At 46.8% G+C, this 15,600-nt stretch overlaps 1 protein-coding gene across 4 annotated transcripts in view; it reads left to right on the top strand.

Annotated features, from left to right (window-relative positions):
• LYN (LYN proto-oncogene, Src family tyrosine kinase) overlaps positions 1-14,936 on the top strand; it is a 122,558-nt gene extending 107,622 nt beyond the window's left edge. For all 4 annotated transcript variants that reach the window (XM_078441754.2, XM_078441756.2, XM_078441755.2 and 1 more), the window contains exons 11-13: positions 1,013-1,166; positions 3,803-3,934; positions 13,445-14,936. In XM_078441754.2, the coding sequence (XP_078297880.1) occupies positions 1,013-1,166; positions 3,803-3,934; positions 13,445-13,647 (489 nt within the window). In that variant the 3' untranslated portion in view covers positions 13,648-14,936. The remainder of the gene's footprint in view (positions 1-1,012; positions 1,167-3,802; positions 3,935-13,444) is intronic.
• Positions 14,937-15,600: the final 664 nt, after the last annotated feature.

Below are 15,600 nucleotides of genomic sequence, written 5' to 3' on the forward strand. Positions count from 1 at the left end.
CTCCGTGCAAGAATTTAGTGGGGGTCTTAAAAAAGATTGCCCACACATTAGGAAACGTCAACACACGTAGCTGTGACAAAAATCCGGTTGAGACGTGATCACTGTTGATGGGGTTTTGGGGTGATGGCGGGGTTTGGAGCTGATGGCCAAGAAAGAATTCTTGAAGACACCTTTGGTGCAAAAAGGTGATTTCATTAAAGCGTGAGGACAGGACCTCAACCCTGGGGTTGCGCGGAATGACTGCTTATATGCTGTGGGGTTGGGGGAGGTAAAGTCAAGAGAAGGTTTCTCAAAGTGATTTCCATATGCTAAAGAGGATTGACAGGTGACTGGAGGCCTAGCTGTTGTCAGCTAAGGTTGTTTCCCCATTTAGCAAAGCATAATCATTTCCTGGAGATTAGGCTGTTGATGAGATATCTGTAAACTGATGGAGGAGCGATCAGTTTAACCATTTGTTTTCTGTCCTTTCCTTTGTTCTTGGGCAGCCAGGAGTGCCTGAGGAATATCACACGCGTCCCACCAGGGTGTGTGTGGGGGGGGGGGGGGGTCGGGTGGAGGGGTTGTGCTAGCTTGTGCTTGGCCCTCAGCTTACCTTATGGCCCTTTTCAACTATCATTGGAGATTTGGGGTGGGGGCAGCTCTTTTAGAAAAGACTCAAAAGAGCAGTTGTAATTTATCCACTGTATTTATTTGTTTGTTTACTTGAGAGACAAAGACAGAGAGTGAGCAGGGGAGGGGCAGAGAGAGAGACAGAGAGAATCCCAAGCGGGCTCTGCCCCGTCAGCACAGAGCCCAACACAGTGAGATCATGGCCCGAGCCGAAACCAGGAGTCGGACTCTTAACTGACTGAGCCTCTCAGGCGCCCGCCTACCCACTGTTTTCAAATTTTTGAAAGCTCAGAAGAATAGACGGGAAAGGATTTCAGGAACTTGTAAGTCTTTTTGGTTTTCCTGATGGTCCTCTGTGATAGGTTACCCTCAACGGAAAATGAGAGCGCTTTTCTGTTTGCAGATTGCAGAGGGAATGGCATACATCGAGAGGAAGAACTACATTCACCGAGATCTACGAGCAGCAAACGTTCTGGTCTCTGAGTCACTCATGTGCAAAATTGCGGATTTTGGGCTCGCTCGCGTGATCGAGGACAATGAGTACACAGCAAGGGAAGGTATGTTGTCCTCACCGCTTCAGCTGTCTTGCTGTTTCGTTTTATTTCGTTTCTCTCTCTCTCTCTCTCTCTCTCCCTTTCTCTCTCTCTCTTTTTTCTTTTACAAAGCAATTACAATAGTCATCATTTTAAAAAAAGAACTCCTGGGGCTCGTGGATGGTTCAGTTGGTTAAGCGTCCGACTTTGGCTCAGGTCATGATCTCGCGATCTGTGGGTTCGAGCCCCACGTCGGGCTCTGTGCTGACAGCTCAGAGCCTGGAGCTGCTTCGGATTCTCTGTCTTCCTCTCTCTCTGCCCCTCCCCCCACTCGCCCTCTGTGTCTGTCTGTCTGTCTGTCTCTCTCTCTCTCCCCCCAAAAATGAGTAAACCTTAAAAAAAAAATTAAAAAGAAGAAAAGAACTCCTTTGGTAAAATGTTCACAATGTACCGTAGTTGCTGTTTGTGGGTCTATTCTAATAATCGTTTTTAAAAAATTACTCTCCTGATTAACTCCACACGCTGTGTGTAAAGTTTATAAATGTCATCTGTATTTCAATTAAGCAAAGGAAAACAAAGAGAGACTTGGCAAACAAAGATTAGACTTTGTTGCTAATTGTACGTTAAAGCTTTTTGCCCAAACAACGAAGCACGCTGTTCCTAACTGTGGAGAAAACATTTGTAACGATAATTCTGTATCCTGTATTCTGGCCTTTCGATTGCAAATCAAAACTTGCAAAGTATGGCACACGGAGAAGTAAATGTAATGCTACAAAAATACACCCCTTTTATTTAACCACGTTCCATGTTTTTCTACACATACTAAAACGCACAGAGTAAGCTGGCTCATGGCTCTGTCTGGGGCTGTGCTCGCTTTTCCGTGTTGCTTAAGGTCTGAGGATCCTGAAGGTCTCACTCACGAAAGTTGCGTGCGAATCTTTGTAGAGCCAAGCATTCTCTTGACATTCCCAAAAAGTATTAAACAAGGATTATTTTCCTGGAAACACACGCGTGCCGTTTCTGGAAGACGTCTACTGGATTTATAAAGGCGCATTGAGGGGCGCCTGGGTGGCTCAGTCGGTTAAGTGTCCGACTTCAGCTCGGGTCGTGATCTCCCGGTTTGTGAGTTCGAGCCCCGCGTTGGGCTCTGTGCTGCCAGCTAAGAGTCTGTGTCTCCCTCTGTCTCTGCCCCTCCTTTACTTGTGCTCTCTGTCTCTCAAAAATGAATAAATGTTAAAAAAATGTTAAAAAAAAAAAAAAAAAAGGTGCATTGGAAACACCGCTTTGATCTGTTTAGCCTCTCTTGTGCCCATCATGGTTCAGGTGGCTCCCCTCTGAGGTTGGGTGATAACTCGTCCTCAGCGAAAAGGCAGGTGATGTAGGATGCCACGTTGTTGTCCTATTATCACCCTTCCCACCTTCTAGGTCAGGCCACGGGGACATTCGGCAGCTGCTAAGGCCTCATAGTAAGTGGGAGAGCCGAGAATCGAACCCAGGAGGGGTCGCCTCGACCTACACCGGCCGGAATATATTCCACTGGTTTTGTTGGATATGACGAGACTGGTGTCTCACAAAAATAACTAACTGTTCTCGTGTGAGACAGGTGGCTTAGCGCAGAGAGCTTGGGTTCTAGAATTAAATAGTAGCCATTTCAGGGCAACGGGAATGTTTAGCCTGTGCCAAGCACTCAGATCAACCCAGTGGACTCTGGCACCCACCTTGGGGAGGTTCCGTCTCCTCAGGTTCGAGACGGAGAGATACAGGTGCCCAGAAGGCCTAAAGACAGTTAAGTGACTTGCCAGGGTCACACCAAGTTGGAAACAGCAGACCTGGGATTCAAAGCAGGGCGCGCTGGGCAGGACTGACCTCCCCCCACCCACCTCAAGACACCCTGCCCCTCCCCCACCCACCCCCTGACCCCCCCCTGCTGCTGCCCAGCCCTGTGGGGTTAATCGCCAGAACGTGCTAGAGTGAGTACCCTGCGTGCAGGACCTAGCTCTTCTACAGGGCCGTCTCCTGTCCTTACTGTTCTAGTTCGGATTTCCAACTTTGGTCTGATACTTCAAGAAATTCCAGAATCCTGGTGTCCTTACTGCTTCCCTCTGGGCAGATCATTATGCTACTCAGTTCCCGCAAGTAGTAATGTTTGCTCCGAGCAAATGAAGGCAGGAGACCTGAACATTTGGAGTCGTATCTGAAATTCCCGCTGGTGTGGGTTTACAGAGATTGCCCGCCAGAATGTGCAAGGGATTATTTATATTCCATACAAACATAGAATGGGTTCAGTGACCATCTGAACACTGAAGATGTATGCTTTGGAGACCGGTGTCGAGGGACAAATATGTGAGCGAAGAATAAATGCCTATACATTCCGTGTCACGTTCTTTTGTTTCAGGTGGGCCCGTCATGACGTCCCTGGGAGGGCACACAAGGAACTTTGCTTCTCACAAGGGGAATGCCCAAAAGGGACACGGGGAGGGAGGCGACTATTTTCAGTATGATGTTTTCTACTGTCTCTGTTTTGTACTGTATGGAGGCATTCTCTATTCAAAAGAAATGATTAAAATTTTCCCCCAGAGAAGGAAAGTGTGAAGGCCACATGCCCAGGACTTTTTTCGTGTCAGCTCAGAGGCCCAAGTGACACATGTCTTCTCCCTTAGGTGCCAAATTCCCCATTAAGTGGACGGCTCCAGAAGCGATCAACTTTGGATGTTTCACGATTAAGTCTGATGTGTGGTCCTTTGGAATTCTCCTGTATGAAATCGTCACCTACGGGAAAATTCCCTACCCAGGTATCGCTTGCTTACCTATTTTCATTCGAGTAGTACCCATGAAGAAAAAAAGCCTAAGGGCAGGAGGCATAAAAAAATAAACCCATCCCAAAAGTTAAGAATAAGCCCTTTGTGCTAGAACTTGACTGTGACTATCTTTAGTGGAAAGTGTTCTGAAATAAGCTTAGACACTTCCCTGCCTTCTTATTGATTGATGTGTATTGAATGTGTATTGATTGAATGTGTACTCCCTTTTTAAAAAAAATTTTTTTAACATTTTATTTCATTTTTTGAGAGACCGAGACAGAGTGGGAGCAGGGGAGGGGCAGAGAGAGAAGGAGACACAGAATCCGAAGCAGGCTCCGAACTCTGAGCTGTCAGCACAGAGCCCGATGCACACAAGATCATGATCTGAGCCTGACGCTTAACTGACCGAGCCCCCCAGGCGCCCCTTCCCTTTGGTTTTCTAATTAATTCCACCACTTAATGCCTGGAAGGTGCCTGGCACCCTCATAGGTGTTGCTGTTACGAGGACGGTTTGGACACAGGCGCCCTTCCTCGGCAGTGCACCTGTCAGAGGAGGAAACAGACACAACAGTGAGGATTTACAATGCTCTTTGGCTAGTTTTGAAACAGATTATATTGTATAAAGTACTTTGGAGTCTCTGCCTCTCCAGGAAGGGACCACCTCTGCTTCTCGGTGAAAGATCTTCCCAGTCTGTAACTTACTGAATGTGAGGCCATCCATTCAGTGTCTCTAGATTCCTAACACCCGAAGCCCTTGGAGCCAGACTGTGCCAGCCTGCCCTTTTTTCCCCAGGATCCATGCCTGAATATGCAGGAAGAAGGATTTCTCCCAAAGCCTCCGCATTTTTGTTAATGTTCGGCTTTTTGCAAAATCGATGATGTGATGAAATTACAGTTAAATCTTTAATGTTTCAATCGTTCCCTCATTCAAAAAATATCTGAGGGCGCCGGGCACCTCGAGGTGCCTGGATGCCGCGGTCACAGCTCCTGTGCCTTTGAGAGCTGAGAGCTGATATCCTAGCAGGAAGGGACTGGTAACAGTCAACTAGGCGACAGACTGTCAGAGGGCACAGTGGGCTATGGAGTAGCTTAAAGATCAGTGAGTAGGGGAGGAGGGTAGCTGGTTGTCTACTGTGATCCTGGTGGCAGCAGGGACTCAGCAATTTGAGGAGGGAGCCACAGGGCTGTCTGGAGGGTCCGGTGACCCACAGGGGAAATAGCCACTGTTTGACTTCCTGAGGCCCCGTGGTTTGGGTCTCAGTGAGTGCTTGCCGGATGAATGAATGAACGAATGACGTGCCATTTAACGTCTAGACAGACACCGTGCTATGGATGAGAAAAACTTGTGGACAGAGTAGCAACGTGGCCTTCGTGCTCCTGATCACCCTCAGTGCGGTTTTGGGATGAGCCACGGAGAAGTCAGGGACCAGGGGACCAGGGAGGGGAGAGCCTCAGGCGGTGGGCTGACTGTCCCATGAAATCCTTCTTGTACCAACGTTTCATATTCTGACTGCCAACTCCGCTCTAGATGCCGAAGTGAATGAAAACACTACAATAAAATGGGGAAAATGTTTTTTAAAATTTATTTATTTTGAGAGAGACAGTGTGAGTGTGGAGGGGCAGAGAGAGAGAATCCCAAGCGGGCTGCACGATGCCCGTGCAGAGCCCAACGTGGGGCTCGAACTCATGAAACCGCGAGATCGTGACCTGAGCTGAAACCAAGAGTCTTTTGCTTAACCAACTGAGCCACCTAGGTGCCCAAGGAAAATATTTCTGGATCAATCCTGATATCTGACATTCCATATCTGGATCTATCATCTGGATCTGTATCTATACAGAGAGACTGTAGATTACGTGTATAATCTGAATCTGATCAGATAAACATTTGACTTCATAAAATGATGTGTGATACGTAGGACATGCTCCACAGCGACATGCAGGCGATGCCTGTGAGGCTCAGAGGAGACTCGGGCTCAGAACTGAATCACTAGCCCCTTGCAGAGCTGCTTCTGAACCCCAGGCCTGAACCCCAAGAATCCTTTGTTCTCATTCACTGTGCTCAATGCCCAGGATTTAAAAATATTTAGGGGGAAAAAAGTCATTAAAACTGTTGGAAAAAGAAAAAGAAAAGTAAAGCAGTAGAAAAATGGGGGGGGGGGGGGGAGATACAGTAAGACCAACCAGAAAGCACTGATTGATCTGTCCCCCAGATAGCTTGTCCCCTGTAAGGACAGGGGATGTGAGATACTGTCAGGACTCTGGATTGGTGAGGTGTTCCAGTCGTGAGGGTTGTAGAAGATGAGAGCTTCCAGCATTAGGAGATGTGAGCAGAATTGAACGATCCTATTTACTTAAATATCAGAGGACTTGATTCACAGGTAACATGGAAATTGGTGAATATTGCCAACACAGGCCATATCCATCACTGCTATAAAACTTCTTGTGGGAGAGACCCCACTGATAATTGAGTTATCTGGGCATATTTTCTCTACCTGGAAGAGTGCTGGAGAGGCTTTTTTTTTTTTTTTTTTTTTAGTGGTTTAGAAACCACTTTTTAAAAAGTGATTTGTAAAATTAATGGGAATAAGAGAAAGGGAGGGAACAAAAAGGAGATAAGGAAGTCAGATATAAAGTGAACATGTATTTTAAAAGAAATCAAAGACAGGGCGCCTGGGCGGCTCAGTCAGTTAAGCGTCCAACCTTGGCTCAGGTCACGATCTCGCGGTTCGTGAGTTCCAGCCCCGTGTCGGGCTCTGTGCTGACAGCTCGGAGCCTGGAGGCTGATTCAGATTCTGTGTCTCCCTCACTTTCTGCCCCTCCCCCGCTCACACTCTGTCCCTCGAAAATAAACATTAATAAACAAAATAATAATAAATAAAAGACCAGAAGGTGAAATATACCAAAATGTTACTCTCCTTGGGCAGTAAAATGATAGGTTATATTAATTTTCTTCTTGATAAACTTCTGATGTTTCTAATTTTTAAAAAATTATGTCTTTATTAAATATTTCAATTCTTGCTCAAGTAATATATGTTCATCAAAAAACCAGGTGGTATGGAGAGACTTCTAATGAAAAATTGCCTCCCTGGCCTCATGCTCCTCAGAGACATTTACTTTTACGAATTTTCGTCATTGTAATATTTGTTGCTCAGAGGGGCACCTGGGTGGCTCAGTGAGTTGAGCATCCGACTTCCGCTCAGGTCACGATCTCATGGTTTGTAAGTCCGAGCCCCGCGTCAGGCTCTGTGCTGACAGCTCGGAGCCTGGAACCTGCTTCGGATTCTGTGTCTCCTTCTCTGTCTCTTCCCCTCCCCTGCTTGTCTCTGTCTCTGTCTCTCTCTCTCTCTCTCTCTGTGTCTCAAAAATAAGTAAACATAAAATAATTTTTTTAATATTTGTTGCTCAGAATTCAAAATACTATACTCATACTATTCTCTCTTAAGTAAAAATGTTCCCCATTTTACTTACCATTAAGTAGGAATATGGTCACATGGTTCTAAATTCAAGACCTACGGGGAAGTATATGGTGGCAGTTTTGTGTGCCTCTCATCCCTAACCTCCAGCCGTACAACCCCCCTTGCCCCCTTGCCCCCATAGGAACCATTGTTATCAATTCCTGCTGAACTGAACAGAGACATTCTAGAAATATTCATGCAGATACAATTAAAGGTGTACCAAAACACATGTTGACTGGGTTCCAAAACTGGTATCACCCACATAGAACAAACTTCTGGGAATAAGAGAATAAAAGGTACAAATCCATTTGGATCAGGAAAATCAAAATGCTAGTCGTCACATACTAAATATAGGGTAGATGGTAGGAGTGTCATTTCCCATTTCAGTTCTCTGTGTTGAAATAGATACGTTGAGGAGGCACGAACTTCTGGAAAGGTCTTTTTCTTAACACACCTTTTACAAACAGGCTTTTGTACTTGTTAATCCTATTTTGGGCAGATCCCCCAAATCCTTTGTTTTCAATTACTGTGAGTCCATTTCAACAATTTTCTGTTGTGTTTTAAAGTTCTTAGCCCCCCTGGGCTCAGAGAGGTGAGAAATGGTTTTTGTCAAACATTCTCTTGTTCTCATTGATGCGGGAGCACTGGATGACTAAAGACAGCTGATCACGGTCATGAACATTTGAGGCTTCAGAGGTGATACTCTGCTTGTACTTCATACTTAGGACTCTTCCCGAATGGGGCTTTTTCTTGAGAGACTCACGACCTAAATAAAATTAAACCACTAAGTAAGTACCGGTATCGAATTTGCTTATGTTGTAAATGCTCGTACAGCAAACCTTTCACCTAGAATGTTAAACAGATTCCTCTGCCGAATCTGCCTTCCTAAGTGGCTTAGCCACAGCAGATGGCTTCTGAATCCCATCCCGTGTCCCGAATCCCCTTGTTTTTCCATGGAAGAACTCAGGATCTTTCTATCTCCCTGAAATGTCATTGGTCATTATGTTACTCTGAGTAACTGTTTGTCCTTTCTACTTGGAAACTTGTGGCCGTAAATTCTGGGAAATCTTCATAGGTAGCTTCCTCGAAACTCCTCCTCCCCATTTTCTGTTCTCTTGCTGGATCACGTACGGGGAGGTTGAGGCTCATGTCTGTTCGTGGCTTCTGTCATCCTGCCCTTTGGTACTGCTCGAAGGCTTTATCTGCCCACCCTTCCTTTGATGAGGGGTCTTAACGGGAACAAAGGTCTGCGGTGGTCCAGGCTCACCAGTCAGCACCCTTCCGGGACAGTGTCTTCAGGTCTGTTCTCTGGGAACATTTAGTTTCTTCAGAAGAGAATCTCCAGGTCCTGCCTGTGGGGGACCAGCCTGGCTGTCAGCACTCTGGAGGTGCACTGGGGAGGGGCCCTCAGTGTCTTCTGTGGTTGTTTGTGGTTGTATTTTTTTTTTTTGTTATTGTGAAATATACACAGAGTAACCACGGTAACCATGGTTGCCAGGGTACGTGAAATATACACAGAGTAAGGTTTGCCACCTTAACCATGTTCAAGTGCACAATTCGGTAGCAGTGAGTACGCTCACCTTGTCATGTGTCCATCGCTACCCTGCATTTCCACAACTTTTTCACCATCCCAGACCTAAGCTGTAGTAAGTCCCCAGTCCCCTGCCCTCCAGCCCCTGGCAACCTCTATTTTACTTTCCGTCTCTGAATTTGACAAGTCCAGGTACCTCCGAATAATGGAATCATTACGGCATTTGCCCTTTTGCGTCTGGCTTGTGTCCTCAAGGTTCGTTCCGGTTGTGGTGTATGTCGGGAGGGTCCCGTCTTCCCATCCTCAGCCTTCCTCCTAAGTCCTTCAGCCTGCACTTTACCCCCACCTCCACGGGGGCTGGCGTTCCTGAGCGTGGGGCTTGTCGCCTTCAGTCTCTCCAGCGCTCACGTGGGCCACCTGCCAGGCAGGCTCCGGGTGCAGTCCATCTGCGGCCACCAATGTCACCCTTCTGTTGAGTGTGAGGTGACTCCGTGTGGAAGTTCCCCAGGGCGTGCCGGGAGGACACATCCTGCCTGCTGGTGGTGATCCTCTCGCCCAGGTACTTCTGTTCCACGTGGCTGCTCCTGGCTCAGACCACGTCTGCCTCCGGGTGACAAGTGTCCCCCGGTTTCACCAAATGCAGAGCTGAAGTCTCCATTTCTTGTTCTCCTTGTGTTTTAGGATACATTAAAGGGGGGAGGGGGAGGAGGTGGGGCAAAAGATCCTTACTTCCCTATCCTAAAAGCAATCATATTCATATATGAATTTTCTAAAGAAAATAGAGGGGATCTTTGTGGTTGGGGTTTTGTTTTGCTTTGCTCTTACAAAGAAAAAGGAAGTTTGAAAATGACAAAGTTTCCTGAAGCATCATGTCTTTCCTGGCTGTTTCTTTTTTGAATGTTTGTTTATTTTGGTGAGAGAGAGAGAGACAGTGTGAGTGGGGGGGGAAGGGCAGAGGGAGACACGGAACCTGAAGCAGGTTCCAGTCTCCGAGCTGCCTGCACGGAGCCCAACGCGGGGAATCGAACGCACACACCGTGAGATCGTGACCCGATCTGATGTCGGACGATGTCGGACGATTAACCGACGGCGACACCCAGGCGCTTTCCTGGCTGTTTCTTACCAGACATGTCCAGCGTGTGAATTGGAATCAGGGAATTCATCTGCTGTGGATACTCACCTTGGTCACAGACGGTGCTCAAAAGAAAGAGAAAAAAAATTGCCCTTTTGGAAGTATTAGGGGGTGGGAAGCTGTGGTCCCATAGCAGCTGCTACTCCCTCGCTCACACGCACAGAGGGCCCCTCGTCTCTAAACACTCATGGTCTCTGGGGCCTGCTGGGCTCCCATTCAGAGGGGAGAGAGTTGCTAACTCTCCATTCCTTTTCTGTTCTCGGCTGCACTGCGTTTTTCTCCTCCCTGTGCTCCTTCACCAACTTTCAGCCTCTGCTAATTCCTACCCTCTCCGGATTTCACTTCCTGCTCCCTACCCACCTCCCTCTCCTTGAGGGCATCCTCCCCGCTGGGCTGCGTGCCCTTTGAGGACAAGACTCTGTCTTAATCATCTCTGCATCTCTCAGAGCCTAGTGCTAGCTTTTCCGTCACCAGCCAATGGGTAACCTCACAACAGAGCAAGGACCAAGTATCAGGTTTAACCTTAGGGTCTGGTTGAAGTCTCCCTGCCCCCCCTCCCTTTCTTCCATAAGACTCGTCATTCGATAGCCTCGCTGTGCTTCTTGATTTACGTGTGCATTCAGATTTCTCTCTGGTCCTCTTATCAAGTCAAGTTCCCTCAGGCAGGATGGAGCACACCTGGCCTTTATCTGCATCATGGAGAGTTCTTCAGAGTTTGGGAAAACAGAGGAGAATGAGGAAAGAAAACTCTGCAGTGAGCCAAGCGGGGGCGGGCTAGAAAATCATCTCTTCTGTGGGCACGTTCTGACCGTTTATTCAGCTAGGGTTTCTCCAGGCGGAAAGCAGAAGAGAGGGGACGCCTGGGGGGCCAGTCGGTTGAGTGTCCGACTTTGGCTCAGGTCTTGATCTCATGGTTCGTGGGTTTGAGACCCGCATCGGGCTCTGTGCTGACAGCATGGAGCCTGCTTAGGATTCTGTCTCTGCCCCTCCCTGACATGCGCTTTCTCCCTCTCTCAAAATAAATAAGTAAGGGGCGCCTGGGTGGCTCAGTCGGTTAAGCGTCCGACTTTGGCTCAGGTCTTGATCTTGTGGTCCATGAGTGGCTCTGTGCTGACATCTCAGAGCCTGGAGCCTGCTTCAGATTATGTGTCTCCTTCTCTCTCTGCCCCTCCCCCACATATGCTCTGTCTCACTTTGTCTCTCAAAAATACACAAATGTTTAAAAAATGTTTTTAATAAATAAACTTTAAAAAAAGTGAAAAACGTATTCCTAAGAAGTTTGCTGGTCCAGCTGCCGTTTTCTATCATCCTGGGTGTAATCCTCCTACCAGGATCACAGAGCCTCACCCAATGCCCAAGTAGAAGCAAATACAGAGATTTCAACAGAAATTTATCCAAGTGAGCTTGGCTAGTTACAAGAGCCAGAACAATGCTGGAGTCACATAATTTATGGAGACTGGAACCCCAAATGAATAGAATGTTGCACATCGGTCCCTTGGCTTCAAGCAATGAGAATAAGTTGAAGTCTTTCCATTAGAACATTCCTGTTACACAAATATCTGAAGCTAGTGTTTCAAAAGACTTGAGCAAAATTAATTCACCGTGTAAATAAACAACTTTCAGGAGATCCTAACTATTGTAAGGTTGGCTTGGACCTTTCCATTTCAAAGACAAGGACTTTTCCAAGACTGAAATAATGTCTTCTTTCAAGGGTTTAAAATCCATGCAGGGCCTTCAGTCATTGTGTCCTTAGAAAAAGAAAGGTTAGTTCAGGGCAGAGGAGTTCAAAGGTCGCCGATCATGCCCCACGGTAAGAAATAAACAGAAAGTCCGCTCCACAAACAAAACAAAAGTTTTCACAAAATCGCACTAACTTTTACTACGTGCGGGGCATTCTGATCTTTTCTATTTTATTCTGTTATAATGTATTTTTAAAAACTGGTAGCTCCCTAAAAAAAAAAAAAAAAGGTCAATTTGTTGATCTCAAATCAAATGTATGCAGTGACCCACAATTTGAGAAACACCGATCAGAGAATAAATTCACAAGAAGGCTCTGTTTCCAATCTGGTCAAAGACCTTTCACTTCTAGCTATCTCTTAGAACCTTCTCAGTGACCGCCCCTGGTAAGACCTATGGCTAACGGAAAGGAAATTGTTGTAATGAACGGAACGCCTCGTATGCCGGGTATCAGGTGCTACGTGGAAACATTCTGCATGACTCAGCTTTTTCCCTACACGGTCAGGTATCCGCACAGTCGGCAAAACATACAGATGTAGATACCCCATTTCAGACACGGAGGGAAACGTTCTTTTTTCTTCCTTAGATGACAGTTGCCCACATGAAAGGCCACCCTTCATTCCCAGTCCTCTTGCAGAGCCCAGTAGGAACGACGAACACTCCCCTTCCCTCACTGGACGTTAAGAACATACACATTCTAGAGTCAGTGTGAGCTCTGCACTGAAGTCTTTTTAGGGGACAATTTCATGATTGGGACATAATCCACTGGACTGGCTGATTTAAGGATTTTGACTTCCTTTAGTAAACTTATGTTGAAAAGCTGATTTGAAAAAACTACGTTGGTACGAGATAACGTACGCGAGGATGATTTTTTTTGGTATGTGTATTACAGGTAGAAGTTGGAAAAAATACCGCAAAAGAAATGGAGATTGAGGGTTAGAATTGGGTTTGGCTAGATCATTTAAGGCCAGTCAAGTCCATTATCCTTTTGCCATTCAAAGGACCTGCTCTGTCTTCTGCTTCTCTTGTTTGCCCGTTTTCACTCTGGCAAACCGAATGCCGTCTTGATCCCCTTCGTAGTAAAAGTTACGCGTTATTTAGTTGCTTACCGAACCCTCCTTAGCCTCCCTATCCATTTGCAAGGGCTGCTGTAACCAAGTGCCACAGCCTAAATAGCTCAAACCACAGAAAGGAATTTTCTCACGGTTTTGGAGGCCGGAAGTCTGCGACAAGATGCTGCCAGGCTGGGCTTTTCCTGAGGCTCCTCGTTGGCCTGGAGAGGGCCACGTTCTCGCTGTGTCTTCGCGTGGCATTTCCTCGGTGCCCACACGTCCCTGGTGTCTCTGGGTCCTAATCCCCTCTTATAAGGAACATCAGTCAGATTGGGTGAGAGCATACCCTCAAGGCTTCATTGTAACTTGATTACCTCTCTCAAAGCCGTATCTCTGCCCCGTGGGCACGTTCTGAGACGGAGGGCTAGGACTTTAACGTGTGAATTTATTTGGGGGCCGGGGTGGGGGACACAGTTCAGTCCATGACAGCGTCTACAGCTCGCTTCAAGAGTGGATGTAGGATGCCGGGAGCGGAAAGACCACTCCAGTGCTCGACCCTCGGTCAGGTTGCTAAATGGTACATTTCTTTTGCTTTAGGGCGAACTAATGCCGACGTGATGACCGCCCTGTCGCAGGGCTACCGGATGCCCCGCATGGAGAACTGCCCCGACGAGCTCTATGACATCATGAAAATGTGCTGGAAAGAAAAGGCAGAAGAGAGGCCGACGTTTGATTACTTACAGAGTGTCCTAGATGATTTCTACACGGCCACGGAAGGGCAGTATCAGCAGCAGCCTTGACGCCCAGGGAGGCTCGTGGCCATCGGCTGGGACGGCTGCCTCATTCGAGGGGAAAACATGACCGTCGCTGGTTGTGCTAGTCTTTCATATGCTAGGATCATCTACCGGCCCTGCTTCCTGAAAGCGAGGCCGAGTTACTCAGGAAGAACACTCTCGACATGGGCAAGTATTCTCTTTCTCATCGGCCGATGCCCACCGGCAGCCGCGCGGACCGCACCCAGCCGGCAACCTTGCTTCGCTAGACCGACGTCTGCCTTCGGAGAAGAAGCCACCTGTTCTGTCCAACAGGCACCCACCTCGGCCTCTTGTTTACAACTCCATGTGGGACTCATGGGCGCAGAGGCCCTCGCAGGGAATCTCAAACAGTAGCAGAGTGAAACTCATTCCTAAAAAGCGAAGTAACCAGACGCAGATCACGACCCTCGTTTGCATTTTCTCTCTGCCTTGGCTTATCTGTTAAAAAGAAAAAAAAGAAAAAAAAAATTACTAATCCGATCTGTTACGTTTTGCAGCTGAAGTCAGAAGGTTAAAATGGTCTCTCCCAGATTGCAGTGATTTCCCCTGCCCCTAAAGTCTGAGGCTGTTAAAGATTTTCCTTCCACGGAGACGGCTGGGAACTCCCAGACACGAAGCGTGCTCTTCTGTTCTGTTTCCTATAGGAGTGTGTGTGGTTTGTGAGTGTGCACAGATGTCGTGTGTCGCCACACAGACCCCACCGACGTCCAGGGCTGGCCCAGACCTCCCAGGAAAGAGAGAAGAACCAAAGGAACTGCTGTACCCTCAGAAGGAATATTTTTAACGGCCCAGCTTTTCAATTCCCCAGTTTCCTATCTGAGAGACTTTTTTGACCATGTACTTTGGGTCAAACAATAAGATTCTAATCTCTGCAGAGCCTTATAAAAGGCCTTCTAAGACATAAGAATTCTCTTTATTGCTTCCAATGATTTGAACGTTATTTTAACGATGAAATGTTAATTTTCGTTGTACTCGAGAAAGTAAAAACGCCATATTTGGGTCTATTTTTGTGATTCAGCCATCTTTTCTAAATTGTGTAAGGTGTGGGTGGGACTATTTATACGAGGATACGAAAGGAACGGAAGTGACTGAAAGGCTCAAACGAGCTCCTGCAGCAAGGGAGGCGAGAGGTCTTGTTTACTAAGTTGTTCTACTGTGAGCTTCGAATAGAAAATGCTACATCACATCGTGTTTCACTTATGCTGTTGTGTATATACCTAATATTGCTGTTTTTTTGATTTTATTTGAATACACCTGGCCCAGTAACATCTCAAGCTTTTTCCTCGTGTCCAACATTTCCAACTCTCGTCAACGTAGAAATGAGTACCAGTTGGGGGAAAATGAGAGGCGATTGCATACAGTTACATCGTTTAAAAAACTTTGACAGGTTCTACCTCCATTCCTTTGAGCGTTTCCAGATTGGAAAACTAGGACTTGACAGACTGGCTATCCCTTTAGGGGGGCCAAATAGGATTTGTTTTCAAATAGCCTTAGCAGGCACCATTAGAATTTCATTTTGTGCGTGTCGCCTAGGTGTTGGGTACCTAGGGGAAGGGATAAAATATTCTGCTTTCCTGTGCAATTTTTTTTAAACGTCCTTTTTAAAATATTCTAAAGTTCTTGATTCACAAATGCCATATTCACAGAGGGAGAATATTATCACCATAGAACGTCTGCACAGCTGATCACTTGATTCACCCACCTGTTCACATTTCATTTCAGAAATCACACGTATGACCCAGCATGTTCTATGGAGAGAAAGTGTAAAGAACCCCTAAAGCAGAAAGAAACGTCTAGAAAATTAGTAAGTTTATCTTCGCCCTGTTTTTCTTTTCTCAATTCTGCTTCCTTTCGCCATTTTACGGTCCACTTTTCCCTCCCAATCAAGCATGTGATCTTTTCCTCCATCACCTGGGGCCTCGTCACTCAGTTGCAGGA

Source organism: Panthera onca, chromosome F2, assembly GCF_046562875.1.
Source record: "Panthera onca isolate mPanOnc1 chromosome F2, mPanOnc1 haplotype 2, whole genome shotgun sequence".
NCBI classification, from domain to species: domain Eukaryota; kingdom Metazoa; phylum Chordata; class Mammalia; order Carnivora; family Felidae; genus Panthera; species Panthera onca.